General features: G+C 41.6%; 4 protein-coding genes across 16 annotated transcripts in view; all 4 read right to left on the bottom strand.

Moving 5' to 3' along the window:
* igf2bp2a (insulin-like growth factor 2 mRNA binding protein 2a) overlaps positions 1 to 6,294 on the bottom strand; it is a 34,108-nt gene extending 27,814 nt beyond the window's left edge. Inside the window, exons 1-2 of one of the 3 annotated variants that reach the window (XM_029137906.3) lie at positions 5,753 to 6,294; positions 4,561 to 4,621 (exon numbers count right to left, since the gene is read on the bottom strand). In XM_029137906.3, the coding sequence (XP_028993739.1) occupies positions 4,561 to 4,621; positions 5,753 to 5,927 (236 nt within the window). In that variant the 5' untranslated portion in view covers positions 5,928 to 6,294. Of the gene's footprint in view, positions 1 to 3,562; positions 4,364 to 4,560; positions 4,622 to 5,352; positions 5,654 to 5,752 lie in introns of those variants that run through there. The other 2 variants (XM_029137908.3, XM_029137909.3) reach the window with 2 other exon arrangements.
* Positions 6,295 to 8,610: 2,316 nt separating this feature from the next.
* Positions 8,611 to 12,809, bottom strand: tra2b (transformer 2 beta homolog). Of its 5 annotated transcripts, none has more exons than XM_029137915.3 (9): positions 12,651 to 12,801; positions 11,263 to 11,543; positions 10,778 to 10,923; positions 10,493 to 10,655; positions 10,170 to 10,358; positions 9,963 to 10,078; positions 9,180 to 9,302; positions 9,000 to 9,070; positions 8,611 to 8,905 (listed from the first exon to the last, which is right to left on the bottom strand). In XM_029137915.3, exons 4-9 carry the CDS (start codon positions 10,523 to 10,525, stop codon positions 8,895 to 8,897), a joined length of 543 nt encoding a protein of 180 aa, XP_028993748.1. In that variant the 5' UTR covers positions 10,526 to 10,655; positions 10,778 to 10,923; positions 11,263 to 11,543; positions 12,651 to 12,801; the 3' UTR covers positions 8,611 to 8,894. The 5 variants fall into 5 exon arrangements, with proteins under 5 accessions (XP_028993748.1, XP_028993747.1, XP_028993746.1 ...); XM_029137914.3 differs by having other exon boundaries at positions 11,287 to 11,543; XM_029137913.3 differs by lacking the exon at positions 11,263 to 11,543 and having other exon boundaries at positions 9,000 to 9,067; positions 12,651 to 12,809.
* Positions 12,810 to 13,474: 665 nt separating this feature from the next.
* On the bottom strand, positions 13,475 to 15,369 carry hce2l1 (high choriolytic enzyme 2-like 1). The gene is made up of 9 exons (XM_041069009.1): positions 15,174 to 15,369; positions 15,047 to 15,098; positions 14,909 to 14,965; positions 14,676 to 14,828; positions 14,475 to 14,592; positions 14,097 to 14,275; positions 13,927 to 14,008; positions 13,725 to 13,849; positions 13,475 to 13,632 (listed from the first exon to the last, which is right to left on the bottom strand). The coding sequence occupies exons 1-9, from the start codon at positions 15,243 to 15,245 to the stop codon at positions 13,619 to 13,621; spliced, it is 852 nt and encodes a 283-aa protein (XP_040924943.1). The 5' UTR covers positions 15,246 to 15,369; the 3' UTR covers positions 13,475 to 13,618.
* Positions 15,370 to 15,979: 610 nt separating this feature from the next.
* On the bottom strand, positions 15,980 to 19,325 carry LOC114847009 (low choriolytic enzyme). Of its 7 annotated transcripts, none has more exons than XM_029136294.3 (10): positions 19,132 to 19,325; positions 18,333 to 18,349; positions 17,826 to 17,868; positions 17,678 to 17,740; positions 17,435 to 17,590; positions 17,209 to 17,326; positions 16,872 to 17,050; positions 16,647 to 16,728; positions 16,439 to 16,563; positions 15,980 to 16,289 (listed from the first exon to the last, which is right to left on the bottom strand). In XM_029136294.3, exons 1-10 carry the CDS (start codon positions 19,250 to 19,252, stop codon positions 16,270 to 16,272), a joined length of 924 nt encoding a protein of 307 aa, XP_028992127.2. In that variant the 5' UTR covers positions 19,253 to 19,325; the 3' UTR covers positions 15,980 to 16,269. The 7 variants fall into 7 exon arrangements, with proteins under 7 accessions (XP_028992127.2, XP_040924937.1, XP_040924935.1 ...); XM_041069003.2 differs by having other exon boundaries at positions 17,949 to 18,349; positions 19,132 to 19,247; XM_041069001.2 differs by lacking the exon at positions 19,132 to 19,325 and adding an exon at positions 18,796 to 18,936 and having other exon boundaries at positions 17,949 to 18,349.
* Positions 19,326 to 19,823: the final 498 nt, after the last annotated feature.

Here is a 19,823-nt window from a genome sequence, read left to right as displayed (position 1 = left end):
AATAGGACGGCGCGAGACGTAATGTATCGAGTCACAAATGAAAAGATTAAGAAGAAGCGTCTCCTTAAGCTGCTGATGAATGAGCAGCGCTTCCTATAACCATCTGCCGCTGACTGCCTTCGCATTACTCACTGGCTTAGTATTAGGACAAAAATGCAGGGCCTGGGACGTCCAGTCACACAGTCGCTCCTCAGCCGGGGCCACACCTTCCTCACCTCCTCGCTGCTGCTCCTAAAAGTCCTCCAGCTGCTTTCTGACTGCTTACAGCCTGATATTACTGGTGCAACAGGTAAGAGCAGGTCGCGAACAACAGCATAGCGAGACGTTGGCTGCTGTGACGCGCACACGCACACGCACACACACACACACACACACACACACACACACACACACACACACACACACACACACACACACACACACACACACACACACACACGAGGTTCCGACTCTCAGCAATCCAACAGGTCTGATACGCGCAGAGTGAATCTACAATTCTCTCACATCTATCCGCCCTTAAGCTATGTAGCTAAGACTGTTATCACCTCGGAAACAAAATGCACTTCTCCGCTTGTGTGAAAAAGTTAATAATTGCAGTACAAATTCAGCCGTCCCGGAGAATTTAAGCGCACGCCCAAAATAAAAGCCTCCGGCTGATACGCGACAAATGGATAATCAACATTTCTGGTGGTGCTAATGATGAAATCCAGTATCTGACTTGACATTAATCCTCACAGCCATAGATCGTTTTTTCACACCAAAACAGCTCAGTTCCCAGATGAATAGATCACAAATTAAAAGCATGCTCCTTTTCCACTTTAATGAACTAAAGGGCCGTTAGGCACCTCGGGCGTCCGCTCCCCTCATCCAACAGAGCAGGTCCTTGGGGGCGTGTCCTGCACACACACAGGTGAGGGGGAAACGTGAGGAGGGCGCGGCGGATGTGGCCTGACATGGGATGCGGCAAAACCAGAGGCTGAACTGGAGAACGTCCCCTTCGCCCAGGATCAACTGGGGAGTATTAATGGATTCGGAGTGGATCAACTGATGGCTATCGCGTTTCGCTGTTGTGACTCAAGGGTGCGCGCACATCTGCATGGGCACCGCTGTGGTGCAATGCAGAGGTCTAAACCCACGTCTCGGTTTGGGGCGTTTGCACCAAGAAACGGTCCCGTCATCAGCTGAGCTCCATCAAACAACACCGAGCTGCAGATTTCGGTTTACATGACATGTGCGACAACAGTTCAGCTTGTGTTCACGGCGACGCCGGGGTAATGGAGTGTAACGCGAGAGATTGTACTCAGTCACACGTTTATCACTTGACAGCGTGAGCACGTTCTCACTCCAGGTTAAGTCAAAGGTGTAGAGGGATAATGAGGAGGGAAGTCTGGTTTTGTCACTGGCTGCAGCTCGAGGAGGAAGTAAACAAACGTGTTGCCCGTGCAGGAGGGGAGCCGTCTGTCAGCACAGGCCCAAAACCCAGAACTGAATATTGATCAGTGTGGCGGCGGGAGCTCATGCTGACCGCTTTGTCAACACCTTCATCATCAAGGTCTGTGTATTATTTCTGTATTGCCAAGACCAGTTAACCTCCATCTCAGCACAGACTGGGCCACGTGCTCTGCTTAACGAGGGCATTTTAACAGGATGAGAAAAGTTGCTCGTATCCAAATAAGCCACTATTAAAAGACGAGACTAATGCAGGAAGCAGAAAATTAATTAATTAATTCTACTTTGTACCTATTCATTTTGCATCAGTTTCATTTCAACAGTAGAAGTTATATGAATAAATATCAATCATAATAATCATAAAAATTTTCTTATGTTTCTAGACTCTTCAAAACTGATTGATTCATAACTTAATAATTATGCCGTTTATAGTTTGACCCTGCTCTAACATGTCAATAGCGTGAAACTGTAATACACTTATATAAGTAAGAAATATATGGTTTTGCTCACTGACATAAGTCTTTATTTCATCTCAGAGTGTGGTTTTTATGGGCACAAAAAATGACCCACATTTAACCTACATGTTATGCTACAACAATAAAAAAGACAGCAACTCAATTAATTAATTTAACCAGAAATAACTTTAAAACCTCTGCCTGAAATGTGACTCAAAATGTGAAGCTATTTTTTCCTGCATCCTCCATGACAATAAACTTCAGAAACTTTAAAAATAAAAGGAAAAAGCTACTTTATTTCTTTTGAACTGATACAAGTAAAATTACATTTAAACAAGTGGCTCTGGATAAATATAAATTATCAAAATCTACAATTGTTTTCAGATAAAAAACATTTAATAAGAAATATAACTTTAAGACAAACCAAACCAATCTTTAACTTTATGTTTTCTGTTATATGCATAAAGGCCTTTTACAGAGAAACCACCTCAGCAAACTAAATATTATTACAATGATTAATGACCACTTGTTCTTTTTTTAACTCAAAAATAAACATAACTTAATTGTTAATCTTGGGAGGCCTGCTGCACACTAAAGACATTACACAAATAGAAGATAAAAAACAAACACAACACGTTGCAAACACCAGCTAAAGCTACTGCAGCCTCACAGAACCAGGACTGGCCAGCAGGCCTGAAGATGACACAGCTCACACAAAACAGCTCGTTAGAGGTTCACTGCGCATGCCCCGTTCACCATCTCACCTCTTACGTTTAAAATCAAAGCCAGGCGAATTTACATAGACATTTAATTACCACACTGAGAAATACAATTTAGATGAAATACTATTAGAGTGTTACGAGTAACAGATATTAAATACTATAAATTGAATGTCGTAATATGTGTGGGAGGAAAGAATAAATTATTCTTGTTTTTCTTTCTAAACATCGTGTTTCACAACACAGGACGACAACGCGGATTTAGAGCCTACAAATTTAAAACAATTTTAACATTTCTGCCAAAACAGACAAAAACGGCGAGTGACAAAGTCGTCAAGTACAAATATTAAACTTCGCAAAATCGCATCGCCTTTAAGCGATTTCAACGCAGAAGACACAGCTCCAGCTCCTCGTGAGATCTCGCCAGTTTCCACTGACTCCTGTGTTTCAAAGTGAACACCTGAAACGTGTGGACCTCGCTGATAAGGCGGAGACGTCGCCACAAAGGCCCCTTTCGCCACGCGCGCGCAGGTCCTGCGGCTCCGCGCGCGCCGATTGGCCGCGCGCAGGCACATGTATGGACATTTGCGCCATGTGATTCAGCCTATAGCCGCGCAGCGTGCGGGGCCAACATGGCAGCCATTATGAGCCTTTCCAACATTGCCATGGCCTACGTGCACATTAACTGTGGGGAGTGGCACGGGCTCTTTTACACCACGTTCACTGGCTTACACAACGCTCTCACACCGCGCCATAAAGCGAGGAAACGGCGCGCGCTGGACGTTTTAGACGTACACATTTCCGCCACAGTGTTGCACAGTCACAAAAGCGAGAGCTGTAATGCAGGAAAATGTAGCCTGCTCAAGAGGGGGGAGGACTATGCTGGAAACGCATGAAGTACGGGTCACGTGTTCCTCCACAAGGGGCTTGAATATTTACCTTTTTGTCACGCAACGTAGTCTTTTCCTACAGCCACAAGGTGCTGTGGTAAAACCTGCTGGATCCATACGTGCACACGCGCCATCGGCTGCGTAATCCGCCACAAGCGGGGGACTTTATTTCACGTTACGCACAAGAAAAAACAGCTTTTTTTTAAATTAATTACTCCAACGCAATCACAAACTTGTGTATTTTTTTTGGGCCTGTAAATCTCGTCCACGGAAATCACAAAACAAGGCAGCAGCATCGTAGCCGTGGAGCTGATGACGGGCCCATACGTTAGATCACAAAGCTCCGCTCACGCATTCCTCCCTGCACGCACACAACAATCCGCGCCTCTGCCTATATGTATATGTATGTAGCCTAAAGGTGGGGGCTACTTTACGCACGCACGCGCGTAGTAACCAAAGGAGAGGCTTAGCTGATTGGTATGCAACTCATCGTGCATTGCAGTGTTACAGTCAATAGTAATGAAAGCTAACATTAACGCCTACATATAAAACAAACCCTAGAGGGGAACAATTTGCACACAACGCAGCCTACAGGAAAGTTAGACGGGGTGTAAGATTAAATCAAGATGCAGTTCTTCCATACGTGCACGGTGTCGGTGTGCGCGTGGCGTAGTGTGTGCCCGTGGATCCATGTTTAAAAGCGGGATAGGCCTCGCTGCAGATCACGCGATACGGCGGCGGCGGGCGCCGCGCGCTCTGCGGATGTTGGGACTAAAGTGGCTCTTTTGTCGCGTTCTTTGTTTTGCTTCATCACCATGTAATCACGCTGCCGTGGCCGGCAAACAAACCGACGACGGCCTGGTAGGAATAACACACGGAAGCGGAGGGGAAACCTGCGCGCTCTATTTTATGTCGGAAGCCTACAGGTCACAGTCTGCCTTGCCACGGGGCGCACACACACATACACATACACACACACACACACACACACACAGTATAGGCGTATGACACAATGTGAGTGAGTGAGTGTCAAGATTGTAGGCCTACCTTAGTTTTTTGGGAACAGAGTAGTCTACCTCTATTACCTTCCCGTGTAATTCAACTTTACCTGTAAGGGCGAGAATGGATAGTGCAACATGAGCTTGTGCGTATGAAAGTAACAATGCGTGCTCGTCGGCCTGCAACACTTTGAATCACTCCATCAAGTAGGTGCGTCCCCATTCAAACAGTCAACCCAGAAGAAAAAGTACTATGGACGGGCGCGCCGCGCGCACGGCGGCCGACGAGGCGCAAATGTTTAGATTAAAAACAGCCACAATCGCGACGTATTGGGAGTCACAATAGCGGGAATCGGCGCCAAAATGAAGCATGATAAGCTTATATAGTATGGGGGGGAAATGGGCAGCCATGCTTTCCACTCCCACAACCCCTCACGGAGCAACGAGGGGTAATTTTTTTCTACTCTCACAGTAAAGAATACAACATCAAAGCGGCGATGGTCTGAAAGGAGAATGACTTGTGCTCCACGCGGCTGTTTCTTAATTCTCCGCGTCGACCCGTGTGGATTTGAAGCGCTCCTCGGCGCAGCTTCAACGCGGCTTTCTCGTTACTATTGAGTGGCCTGGCGCAGCACGGAATTAGCGTCTCACCTCGTCCCCCCTCAGCTACCTGTTTATTAGCTCTTTCCTCCGGACCCCCGCGACCCACCTCCAAGACACCTCGTAAAAACATAGCCAGGCATCAGTGGAACCGGGATCTGACAAGTTTTCCGCGCTCGCTTCGCCGTGCTCTCTCTAATAAAATCAAGATAAAAAATAAGTGAAAAATAATTATGCCTACCCGAACTATCAGACCATCCCATACATTCCAGAGGGTGATTGCAAAGTAGCGCCCCACACTATCGGAATCTCCAAAATATAGCTTATTGTGCGCGTTAATTGCGTTACGACGGCTTGTGTTTTCTTTAGGCAAACGGGCACTAAAACCCCGAGTGTGTCCTGCGATCGATAATTTATCCAATTTTGTCGGAGCGTGCATGACTGAGCGTTCATCTAAACTCCGATGGCACACGGATGTGATCGCAAACACTGTCCCGAGCGAAGAAAATAACACGGGCAAAAATTAAAATAGCACATTTCGCACAGCCCCGACCTATTGTGTTTTTAAGCCGATCTCGCAGTTTGACTGGCTGCGAATGTTCCCTGTCACTAGCAGCATCACTTATCAAATCCACACTTACCAGAAAGAGTCTCTATAGCCTTTATGGCCGAGTTCTGATCGGGGAAGTCCACAAAAGCATAGCCGGATTTCAGTAAGACCTGGTCGGCCACTGGCAGCTTCCTCTCCCCAAAGAGCTGCTTCAAGTCCTCGACAGTGACCGAAGGACTTAAATTCCCAACATATAGTTTGTTCATGATCTGAAAGGAAAAATCTCGAAGGGGTATCAGGTCTTAGAGTGACTGAGTGGCGATAATCAGAGAAGTAGAAAAAAATTAAAAAATAAAATAAAATAAAACAAAAAATAGAAAAAAATCTGCTGGGATTTAAAAATGCAGAAATCACCCCCAGGAAATGACTAAACTAGAGGCGACCCCCCAGCACCAACTCTGGCCCTGGTCAAACTCTTTTAACAGGGACTGGGGAAAAAAGTGTCGTTACGACGCTACTCGGGAGCCAAGCGCCGCCTCTAAATGAAATCTCCCTTAAAATCACAAGAAGCAAATGTTTGAAGGTGCATGTGGGATCAGCCGTGCGTTCCCAGCACAGGACGCGTGTTAGGGTATGAAAGTGGCATGATGATCACTGGGCACATTAGGCAAAGGGATGGGCTTAAAGGAGGCAGAGGGGTTATTTTATCAAATTATAATCAGGGCCGTGCCTTGGGTCCTTCTAGACTGGGGGTAGTAAAGAAAGAGGCTGTGTGTGAAAAACCAACTGTACTTGTCGATCTCAACAGTGACACTGATCTTCTCTGTTTGCCTTTTATTTATTTACGAGCTACACAAGAATATGGATTTATGGAGCGGCGCACGCAGGAGGTCCGAACGTCGCCATTGTCGCCAGTTCAGCACATTATCCTGTGATACAGGACAGGAGACGGCCCAGTATTGGTAGTATTTTATTTACCAACAGCCGCGGAACAGGAGAGAGAAAGTGAAACCTCTCAGCGGAGATTCCTGTAAATCCTACCCTCGTTCACAAAGTATAGTGGAATCAACTATTAGCATTTTGCTGTTGGCCCCCACCACCCTGAGCAGCAGCCTTCACCATTATCAAACATCATGACACTATCAGTTTGCATTTCAACCTGTGGATCCTGCTTAAAGGAGCAAAGATTTATTTATAGAGGCTGTGAAGAGGTGAGGGGATTCCTGCCAAGGAGGGGTCGTCCTCTGTGCGGCGGAGCTCGCCTCGCCACTCCGGGGCTACAGACATGTTATAGCATCTGCAGTGCTCGTGCATGGATGTGTAGTCTTTTCACCTACAGTTACCGAGGGGCGGAGCCTCGGTCTGCAGCACTTGAGTGTTTCTACATGTGACTGGCCTGTGCCTTGGAACATACTGCCACCCCACTGTAATGCAGAGTGCCAGCAGCAGGAGTGACCGTTCCTCGCCTTGTTTACGTCAGTGTGTGTGTGTGTGTGTGTGTGTGTGTGTGTGGACGGAGGAATGTCCAAGCTGTGGCCTATTTACAAAACACACGTCTTTACTTTCCTGACGGCTTGGTAACAGTTGTTGCAGGCGTTCCTGCTCCTGCCAGTTATGAGGCATTCAGGTCTGACATCACCTGTTTCCCCATTCACTTACCACTATCACATCAACATATAGACATTTTACAACCAATGTCCAACTAGTACATGTATTCATTTTTTTACTAAGCAGGTTCACACAAATCTAGAACATCTCACTTCATAATGTACAATTACATGTTCTGTGCAATTAGGTCAGTGTGCTGACAAATCACGCATTCACTCAATGATTTCCACTCTTTCAGGAAAATGACCCAAGACTTTAAGGGATGTGACATTTAGGGAACGTGAAGGAAGAAACTGCTGACCACACACACACACAAGGAAATAGTCTTGTGCAGTTTCCAAGGTGTGGTCGGCTGTCTGACCCACGACGTGTCTTTTCACCAGTTTTGCCACTAAAGACTGCACCAGATTTAAACACCTCCCGTTATCATAACTTAAATACCACTGCAGCCGTGCTTACAGGGTTTTTATACAGGAACTTCTACTATCAAACTATTTTAATTGAACCTTCAAGGTCGACATTTATCCGTAAAACATGAAAATTACAAAGCTCTCAGCTGAATCTGCCGATGTTTATTAGCAAAAGTCCAATGCCCATGAACACAACAAAAAATTTCCATAGTAAAACGTGTGAAAGTGGTCATCAGGAAAACAGCATCAAAACAAGGCAGGATGAAAAGGAAATTTGAATTTGTTCTACACTCATGGCATTCCTGCTGTACTGATGTAGCTTGTAATATTACAACAATCACAATTAAACAATGTATAAGACTGTCATGTTGAAATTGATTTAAATAAAGGCATCTTTTTAAAAATTTGAAGGTAAATTTTTAATTATTTACTTTCCACTTACTTGATGTAATAAGTCTTAATAAATTAGCTTTACACAAGAACGCTTACTAAAACTAGTAATGCAGCATTAAAAATAAAATATATCACTGCATTAAGACTGCATTACTAATCTAATATATACACAGACACGTCTTCCAAGTTCTGAGACGCAAGTCATGGATGCTGGAACCACCATGAAATCTCAGTTTGGCTGCATTTTGCAGGTCTTGATGGAGTAGAAACTTTGAGAATACAGTAGTTATAGCTCAAGCAACTTGAATGATTTATTAAACTGACATTGCGCTCAGCACCATCATCATCATTACATTGAAGGGTAAACAGTAGCTCTATAGGACAAAAAAAGACACCTAAGAGCAGTTTTTACTGCTCATCTAAGAAAGGTTATATTTTTCAAAGCTAAAATAAAAAAAACAACAGTGACTTAATGGAGTTAATGAATCCACGTCTGTACTGCAACAGCAGATGTTTTGTGCTGAAGGAAGGACACAAGTCAAAGTAAAACAAACACTTTTAATCTATTTAAAGATGAATTTGACTTAATCTGTATACAAATGCCAAAGCAGTCATAATATTTATGGCAGGTGTTGCCTGTACATTTAAAATTTAAAACAGAGTGGGACAGATAGTCAGCTTAGGTTTAATCCTAATGCAGAACAGAAAACAAAAATGTGGCAGTTACCTAAACAAAGTAACTGTACTCTAAAATGCTTTTTTTTCCACTCAAACATTTTCTGTATGTGCTTGTAAAGAGAAGATTCTCCTTGCCAGTAATATTCAATAGCGCCCTGTGAAACAAAAAATTCATTAGACAAACTCCAACTCACTGAAACCTCATAAATCCACCTCAATAGCAGTTGATAATATGCTTGAAGGACTTACGGGGAGAATAAGAGCGAGATCTGGACCGGGACCTGTAAGCCCCTCTGTAGTACGGTGACGGAGATCGCCTTCTACAATAAGGTTGGAGAGGGTATTTAAAATTAATCAGAACTAACTGAAAATACCAACAATTTTCCTGAAAATAATCAGCTGGTTTACAGAACAGGTAGAGATCATCACCTGTACGATCGGTAGTAGTCCCTGTCTTCGTAGCGATCGTAACCACCCCTGTCGTATCCACGATCATACCCGCGGTCGTAGTCACGTGAATAGCGCCGCGGACCACTCGGCCCACCTCCACCACTAAACAGAAGATGATTAGACACAATTAAACCCATGCTTTATTACACCGTTACATGTTCATTCCCTCCTAATGTTATGCACTGTAATTTAATATCACGAAAATAGATGGGCTTTATATTTCAAAAGAGATTCATGAGGTTTCATAAAGTAAGCAATCATTTTAACAGATGAATAAAAATGCCTTTATCATTACAGTCAGGCAAGGAGAAAAGTCTTTAGACGACTCATACCTACCATTAACAGGAAGCACCAACAAGCTACACCTTCAACTAAGTAATAATCTTTTATGACTAGACATTCAACAAACTAATATTACACAAGTAAGCTGTGAGGGCTGCTCTGTATTCGTTTTGTAACTGATTAGGAGTATTATTTAAAAAACGCATCTTTTTTTTTTTTTTTTAAACACGCAGCATATAGATATGGGTGAAATGCCAGCATACATCAAACAGCACCGCTACAAATCTTTTACACCTAAAAACAAGACGAAGACATCTGCCTAACCAACATTGTCTTCTTCTACCTTTGTGATGACATTGCCAGCTCAGGACATTTTAAATATCCAGGGTTTTCACCTCCTTGCTGATTTTGAAGCCCACATAGTGTATATTATTAATAATATTAATCTTTCAGAAACGTGATATTTTTCAGGTGGCTTACTATGTTGGCCGGCCCATGTAGATTCCAGGAGTTGGAGTGTGAGGTCTTTTAGTGATGGAGAAATCTACTCTAATCCTTCGCCCATCCAGCTCCATGCCATTGGCTCTGTCCTTTGCCTGAGTCAAACAAAAATACAAAACAATCCTTAAACAAATTATTTCAGGAACAAGTGTTTTCGAAATCATTTCTCAAAGCTTATTCTGGTACCTCTTTAGCATCGCCTTTGTTCTCAAAGTAAACAAAAGCAAAGCCCCTGGAGCGCCTCGACTGTTGGTCATACACGATACTGACGTCTGCCAGGGGACCATATTTAGAGAAGACATCCCTCAAATCTCGCTCTGTGGTGTACAAACTCAGCCCAAACACTCCCAGGCAACAGTTTGGATCTGGATTTGCCTGAGGGTTTAAGTTTAAAATAATCAATTAATGACCCAATTACTATTGTAACACATAAGGATGCAAAATGAACAAGTAGTATCTGGGAATGAATGATGAGCAAGTACAACGTAATAAGCTAAAAGATTTCTTACGCGGTTGCCGATGTGCCTGCGGCGATTAGACATGGGTGATCGACTATGGCTCCGGCGGCGGCGCTCTCCACTGTAGGATCTACTGCGAGAGTGCCGATGATAGGACCTTGAGCGGGAGCGAGACTGGCTGTAATACCTGCGTGAGCCATGGTGGGATTGGGACCTGCCCAGACAGAAAACACACTTACATATTGGTTTCTATTGCAATTCAAACCCAAAGAGCTAACATCTTGTTTGTACAGAAGAATGTTTTGCTACTCTGAAGCCACAAATGTATTTACTCACGCAGATTTTGACCTGGATCGGGAGCGAGATTTGGAGCGGGAGTGGTGCGAGCCTTCTTTGGAAGGAGCAGGTGAGTGAGCTGGGGAGCGACTTGCAGACTTCCCTGAGCCCTGTGCACTCCCGCTCCTAGACGCAGAGCGAGACTCCTGAATGGACCACACACGAACAAATCTTTTTAGAACCAATGATAGGACAAGCTAAAAAATGTGACATTATATTAAAAAAAAAAAAAAAGAAAAAAAGACAATCCTGTGAGTAAAGGGTAAGGAAGTACAAATAAGAGATTTTAGAAATGAAAGTTAATACTATTACTACTATAGTATACTATCTGTGTGAGACACAGATATTGTGATATAAAAATAATGAAAGTCTATACAATTAGCCAATGTGAAAAAATAGATCTATGTCAGTTGTGTGAATAGTGTAGTAATTTAAATTGATGTTGTATTGAGTAAAAAGAACATGCACGCATTTGACAAACAGACCAGAAAATGACTTAGCGCAGTGACCTTATCCAGATTACTTCCTTAACTTCATTTCTGAAACTTCATTACTTCACATTATTCTTCATTACTTCACAAAAATTCTTCTTTCTTCAATTGTCTTATTTCTTCTTACTTCCCCCATTTCACACACTGCCCACACTTCTTCCCTCCTCATGTTTTAGCATGCATTCAACAATTCAGCTTCACACATCTGAGCTTCATAATATTGAAAATAAAGTGGACGCGAGACTTCTTCTGCACTGTCTTCGTCCAACCTTAACCTTAATGAAAAAGAAAAGGATGAAGAATATGACTACAATTAAAATTAGACCCTCATAAAACTTCAGTGTTATGAACTCATGACATGCACTGGAATGTTTCAGGCCACAAAATACAAAGATTCTATGTGCTTCTTTTACCAGCTAAACATTTACCATACCACCATTATCCTAGCACCGATTCAAGAAGCAACAAGCACTGAAACGTATTGCCTTTAATGCATTCAACAAACCAAACTGCCTCCAGATTCTCTCTTACAGCCTAAATTACAAGATGAGTGGATTTCCAAAAATGCAGTACATGAAACCTGTCTGTTCACACTGTGAGGGCAATGTACAGGAAATGTTGAGCTGTTAAGCCAACAAGTCAGTACAGACTGCATGTTCATCGTCTGTGGCAGACCAAGGCCTACAAGAAAATACTCCCACTACCACTGTGTATTTTACAAATGGGGTGGAAACATAGCTGATTTTAAAAAAACAAACAGTGCGTGCACGGTCATACAAAAAAAATGTTAAAATCTGACAAAATCTGGTAACGAGCGGAATATTACTATAGGTGGCTTTTGAACGCACCAAACGTGAGAGTCTACTGTAGGAGACACCATTATGGCGACTAATACAGCTAATTTCGAGTATAATCTAAATTAATAAAACGCTGCTTTCAGTTTCTGCATAGAGGCCTCTGGTAAAAAAAAAAAATAACGCGCCCCCACATACAGTCTGTTCAGTTTACTCTCGCTAACAAGAACTATTTTTAAAACTTGGTCGCCATTAGAGGACTTCGAGCCTAGCTTTCGGCTAGCTAACGGCTGTTAGCACGACGTCAAACTACACCGGGAAACATTTCAGACATTTTTAGCTTTCAATAGAATCGAAACAAATATGCACTCTATAAATAATAAGCTAACGCAAAGCTGCATATTTAGTCTGGAGCTAAACTGCTATCGTTAATGATATCTTACGTTACGTGAGCAGGGAAACTCAGCACCACGAAGACGGTTAGCTTCTCGACCGTTTCAGTTTCGCTAAATAATTCGTTTATGCTACTCTTAGCTCTTAATAAAAGCTACAACCAGGACCTGACATAAAAACAAAGCTCATACATACCCGTCCTTTTTCGTTATCGCTCATCTTACCGAAAATTAACTATATACGGCAGCTGCTACTCGGTGCTAATCAGGCTTTCTACACTATGCAGTGCGTGAACGTGACGTAGTAATGGTACATATATAGTCGAAGCTTCCAGGCTTGTAGAAGGGGCGTGTCTAAATGAAACCAAGGTGTGACGTCAGTTCCTCACTTAGGTCGTCGGTTGCAGGTTGTATACTGCAGGCACTCTAATAAACCATTGTTCTTCCATATTTGCTAACTACGTTTATTGTAAAAAATTTGCATTATGCACAAAAATAGCTAAACAAAGTCAGCTAAACAAAGACCACTTGACTGGTCATTGCATGCAGTAGACATAAAGCCAGAAATAATAATAAAAATCCTTATTAAAAATAAAATGTCAGCGCTTGCATAAATATGGCTTATTCTGGTGAACCAGCACTCAGCTGCACTGGAGTGCAACTAACTGGTGATATGAAGCATTGCAAGGTAAATTATTGTGCCTGTATTGAAAGAAGTGTAGTAAAAGAATATTCCAAATATCTTATAGATTTTTTACATGCCTTCATTTTCTGTTCATTTGTGCCTCAAAAAAGTGTGTAAAATAGAGTTTTCTTTATTCAAATTAAACTAAAAGTAAAAAGGAGGAAGAAAAAAACGTGTGGAGTTGTCAGTTTTAAGCGTTCTCTTATTTCTGTGGTAATGTTTCTTATATCAGGAAAGTGCAAAATTCAGTTCTCTCTTTAATTTCATATTATGAATGCTTGTGTTTGAATAGTAAATTGTACTGAGTCATAACCAAATAAAATATAAAGCAGCAGAATACAGTATTTTATTATTTAAAATACTTAAATACAAATATGAAGTGTCTAGATCATAAATATTATAGTGGTAGCCATATAATCTGTTCAAGCCCGGACAGATAATCAATCTTTGAATAATAGAATCTAATTCTCTGGAGTCATTTACTCAGTAGGACCTGTAGCAGAGAGTGGAAAGCAAAACAAAACAAAAACAGGTCAGTAATGAAAAATTATTTTTAATTAGCAAGTAATGTGAATCTTTACCTACCACAGTCATACAGGACATTTATCTTATGAAGATCTAGTGCACTGGGTCCATCTCGCTGTCCAATGGGTATGTAAGGATCTGGTTTAGGGATTATTGTTGGTCCACTACCATCAGAGAAGGCATACCTGCAACAGAGATGCATAAAATATTATATATGATAGTAATGTACAAGCTTACATGAAAACATATCATGGTAGCTTACCTTCCATAGTGCATAACAGAGCTGTAGTCGTATGGGCTGTTGAGATTGTTTGTTACCTGTTTCTTGAAGTTATGAATGTATGCTGTCAAATCATGATAAGGGGACAAACTATGTAAATAAAGGATTCATAATAGTAAACGTAACACTGGCAGGTGATCGTTCATCCAGACCTGGTACGATGTTATTCCATACAATTGTCACATAGTGATCTCGGTCTGAGCGGGACTGCTCATGTACAAAGCCAAGAGCATGCATGAGTTCATGGGAGGCCACTCCTGACCACATGCAGCCAGGAGACTGCAGTGACAGGGTCTGGCTTCCTCCTGTCTGCCCCAGAAATGACCAGCATCTTAAAAAAGTACATGTGTTAATGCAATGCAAAACCACTTACGTAACAATTATATTTATTATATAATTATGAACTATGTATAGATATAAACAGAGGTAGTACATGTATACTCCGATTACTGCAAATTTCATCCAGGTGACATTAGTGGACTCATAAGATAAAATTTAGATTTTTGATGCATTGTATGCATCATACTTACCCATATCTTGGCTGAATATCAAGGAAATTTGCTTCATGAGTGCGTGGAACAAATTTAATGCACGTTCCAGCAGAAATGTCCTGCATCCCTGTTTCTATCGTGATTCTGTCCATGTCGTCTAGAATGAAAAACAATCCAAATTTCAGTCCAACAAAGAATTAATAAAAAAAGAACTTCTTTCTCTTTCTTTTAAATCCGTACCATACAGCGGAGAGAGGAGGTAGGGTACATAAACAAATCCATCAACAGATTTAGGCCACAGGCATGTGTTGCCAGCACACGTTATGGCACTTTGCAAGTATGAGCTGGCGATATCTCCGTCGCGGATCGCTAGTCCCCGGGGGGCTCGCAACCCTGGAAGCAAAAACATTTAATTCAAAATATGTGGAATAATTTGAATTTGTAACAGGCTTCATCATCTGCATCCTACTTACTGTTATTGACTTCTAGGATTTGATCCATTATATTCATTTCATCAGGATCTATTTCATCTGAACAAGAGAGAAAGGTCTAGAGTATTACTGCATTCATTATGAAGTACACTAAAAAGTACTGGATTCCCAAAAGCCTACCTGAGTATCTCCTTTTCGACCTCACCTTTCCCTCATGTACTCCTGTAGAATTCTGTAATACAAAATCAATCCATTTGGAAAACAGCAAGGCTAAAAGGGGAATAATCTTAATTTCCTTGGTACTGACCTTAACAGGTAGAGTATATGTGAGCGTCAACAAGCCAAACCAAACACCCAGGAGCATCATGGTAGAATGCATTGCTAGGTTTTAGACTGGTTTGGAAGCTTCAGTCTGTCGTCCTCCAAAGCAAGAACTGAACGATGTCCTCGCCTCCACTGAATCTTTATACCCACATCACAGTTTGAGCACATGATGAAGCATGATTAAGACCCCTCATCACAGTCTCTGTAATTTGCTCACACCCACTGCTGATCCCTAACAGGTGGTCCCGATGCTGACCTTCACTTCTGCCCTGTACTTATCTCCTGCTACGAATCAGCATTTCAGAAATGAGACTCTTAGGGTTGTTTTGCTGTTGGATGTACTACAACTCAGCAGTTTCTACCGCTCGGATAACCGTCCACCCCATCCAACAGACCAGCAATTTGTGTCTGACTGAGATGGTAACCAGTTATTTTATGATAAACGATCACTTCATAACAATCATTTTGCCACATAAGTGAATATGTAAATACAAAACTATATCCTTCCACAAATTTTATTACAATTTGAAGAGGAATGGAGGAGGGAAGAATTTTATGAGTATCTTATGAAACAGTAGTTCCTTTAAAAAGTGAACGAATGTAGAATTTCTTTATGAAATAAGGATGCTTGGTTTTAGGAATTGATATGGTTTGGGTCTATTTCAGTCCTTCTATGATTAAAACAGATTTCCAGCCTTCCTCTATCTCTATGTAATTCAATCAGAAGATTCAGACAAAAAACATGTACCAGTATTTTATATGCACACAAGGAAAATGTGATATCATTAATAACTGTTGCTAAGTCATGACTTTATTGTTGTACCCTGCACAGGAATAATTACAGCATTACCTAAGCCAAGACATTTATTATTCAACATAATCTTTTCCTCTGTGTTTTCAAACATTGAACCCTGTTTATATTCTTAGTATAACTTGCCCATAAATACACAATTTCAAAAATATTTAAAAAATCTAATAGAAAGTTTGATCAAAGCTTTATTTAAATGATTTCCATCATTTTCAACAGAAGTTCATTTATTTGGTTTGAATCCATCCTCTGTCACTTGACTTCCGTTTGGTTAGTAATCATCCTCATCACCTGCAACCACAGAGAGACACAAATCATTTTGTGACATTTAACAAAGAGTAATCTATTCATTTTTCTTTGGACGCTCTAATTAGATTATTTTGTACTATATTCTAATATTATTATTTATTAATATTAATTAGGTGGTGTTTAGTACCAACCACATTTATAAAGCTTATTGATTTTCATCCTGTCAATGTGACTGAGAGTGGATGCTTGTCCCAGCTTTACGTCTTTGCCACTCTTAGGAACAATGGTTGCTTCCCCATCCTGAGAGTAGGCATACCTAAACACACACGCATGCATTTATTATAATAAATCATAAATAATAGCACCACACTATTTTATTATCTGGTCAAAGTTACTTACATCCCAAAGTGCATAATTGAGCTGTAGTCATAGGGCAAGCCAAGGCTGTCAGTCCTGAATTTCTCAAAGTTTCTCACTCGATCTGTTGAAAAATTGTAGAATATTTTTAAACCTAACAACTGTAAGTAAACAGTACATAAATTCAGCTGATTATTAATATTGTTTTAATTCACCAACTATCATTACAAAAAGCTACCCCACTTCTTCCCACCCCTTTAGAATTACCTCTCCAAATGTTTGGCCACATGATGGTGACATAGTTGTCCCGGTCAAAGCGCGACTGCTCGTGCACAAAGCCCAAGGCGTGCATGAATTCATGGGAAATCACTCCAGTTTGGAGGCAGTCGGGGTTCTGGAGAGATAAGGTCTGTCTTCCACCACGTGAACCAAGGTAGGACCAACATCTGGATCAACAACACACACACAGACACAATATGCGATTAGGAAAAGAAAGCAGTCGCATGTCCGTGAATTACTGCTGCTCAACTCTTCCTGACAGAAAAACACTGATTCTACTGGAGTCATATTTTCTAACAAGACAATGCCAGGCAAAGGCACTTACCCAGACTTTGGCTGAATGTCAATGTAGTCCTGCTGGTGCGTCCAAGGAACAAACTGCACACAAGTACCTTTCTCTATGTTTTCCATCCCTTTCTTGATCACGCTCTTCTCTGCTTCAGCTGTTCATTAGTTTGTACAGTGTGGACAGTGAAATAAAAAAAAAATACAAATTAATTCGTTAAATGCACACAACTTATCTATTTACAGAAATTCCCTCAGTAACGTACAGTACTCGGGTGACAGCTTGTATGCAATGTAGACATTTCCATCCACAGACTTAGACCAGAGGCAGCTCCGTGCAAAGCACACTTTGGAGCGCCGTCCAGCGGAGACAGCGATGTCTCCCTCTCGGAGACTGGTAGTGCCGTCCAGAATGCGAGAGGCTGAGACACAGAGCAGGGGAAAGTTAAATCATTCTAAACTAAGCAGGATTTGTTAAAGCACACTGTGTAAACTGCAAAAGAACTTGCCTTGAAACTCGTTGGTTTTAATGATTTCATCCATCACTGTCCCATCACGGTGCTCGTCACGGTCTTAAAAAGAGAAGTTCTCAGTCAGTGCGTGTTTGTACTGTACATGTGCATTTCTACTACAGTTTTTCCATGAAACGTTATTTACCTTTATAACCAATGGGGCCCCAGCTTGGGCTGAACAGATATTTCTGCAAGAAGGACAAAGTTGTCTGAGCTATTTTCAATGTTCCTATAATGTTAAAACTATTTAAGTCATATGCATTTTTACCTGAGTTTGTACAGAGGAGAGACATGCTGAAACTAGGCACAAGAGGATAATCTGCTCCATCTTTGCTGGTCAGATATGTCTTCTGTGTTTTCATTTTACCTGAACTAACACCTAGCTTTATAGGTGTCCCCAATTACTAGGCTGGGATAATATCCATAATTATCCCAGGTAAATGACAGGGTTACTGTTATTTGTTTGTGAGTGAGTTTAATCCCCCAAATTAGTTAGATTCTTTCATAAACAACAACTCCAACAGCAGGTTAATGTGAGGTCTCACTGTGTGTAATGACAGCTTCACTTCAATCACCAGCTGTAAATTAAATGTTTTAATGTTTGGCGCAGATTTCTGGCAATTTTCGGCGTGGTGTGTGAAAACACATTTACCAAGGCTGCTGCTGGAACTAAACGTATCACGAATAGAAAAATAAAGTTAACGCACTTACGGGGATTTGAAACCTAGACCCTCAGATTGAAAGCCTGATGCTTAACCGACTGAGCTATCCAGAATCTATAAATAGCACCGGAAGCACTCCTTATAAAGCTGACCACAATAGCGCTGATGACGGCGTCGTACCTGTTGCAAGCAGGTTGAGGCTATTTACGAAGTCCAAGACATTATGACCGCATTTTCTGAGCACACATTTCTATCACAGCATGACGACTCTACGGTATGTTCATGTGAACTTTTAGCTAACCTTAACGTTCTAGCTGGCTAAATTAGCCAGGTCAGCACCGTTAGCCACACTCATACTCAGGTTAAACGCATGTAAAGATGATTTAACGTAGCAGCTAGTTAGTATTAGGTCGCTGCAGTATCCATTTGCTAATGACGGCGTGTTAACATTACGTGCTTCCTCTCGTCGACCTGCAGAAGCAGATCAAGATGTTGAAGGACGCTATCGACGAAAAGACACGCAAACTGAACGAGGTCCAGCAGGAAAGACTGCGAGTCGAGGAGGACACTATGAAATTGTACCGTTATGATGACCCGCACACTTCCTTTTATCAATCAGCGAAGTTTAAATTGTTACTCAAAAACAAACTTCTCAACTTGGGTCTCTAATGTTTCGTAATTATGTAACGTTACGTAGCAACAGCAGGAACCTGACATCTACAAGTCAGTTTATTGAGTGGAACTAAGCAAACTATGAAACATATCCATATAACAATATAAAAGCTTTACGTGTTGACTTCTGTCCACTGAGTTTGGCTCTGACTTGCAGCACGAAGGAAACCAATCGGAGGGTAGAGCTGATTATGGAGAAAAGTGAAGTTGTGGATGTGTTACAGCAGCTTGGCCACATCCTGCAGGAGGAAAAGCGCCTATGTGAACAACTGAATCAAGTCTCCGCTGACAGGTATTGTACTATGTGCACAAGACGGGAGGCCACTGTGTTGTACGTTTTAACCTTTTGTCACGAAAACAGGGATTTGGAGGAAAGTAGAGAACGTTTCAGAGCCAAGGCCACATGCGTCGCTGCTGAGATTGCGGAGGTGAAACGACATCTAGCAGAGGTCAAGGCGAGTAATATGACTGGTAAGAAGGCTCTGAGCTTGTTTACAGCATGACGAACTTCACATTTTAACTCGTTTGTAATATTAAGTCTGTGTTTGCCAACAGCACAAGCTTTGATTCAAGCACCGAGCAGCAAATCCAAGAGAAATCAAAGCAAACTCAAGTGAATCTACAGTTTGATAATTTCCCAAAAACTGTCACCTTTTTTTAAATTGACCTGTGTTTATAATTACCTATAATATGTTGCATTTAATAAAATATTTGATTCTGTCGTGTTTTGGAATTACTTTTGGTTCATCCATTAAAGACTGATTAAATATATAAGTATATGATTTATATGCCTGCCTTTCCTCCTGTAT

The sequence above is a fragment of the Betta splendens genome, chromosome 21 (genome assembly GCF_900634795.4).
Source record: "Betta splendens chromosome 21, fBetSpl5.4, whole genome shotgun sequence".
Classification (NCBI taxonomy): domain Eukaryota; kingdom Metazoa; phylum Chordata; class Actinopteri; order Anabantiformes; family Osphronemidae; genus Betta; species Betta splendens.
This window is presented reverse-complemented; position numbering and strand designations above follow the sequence as displayed.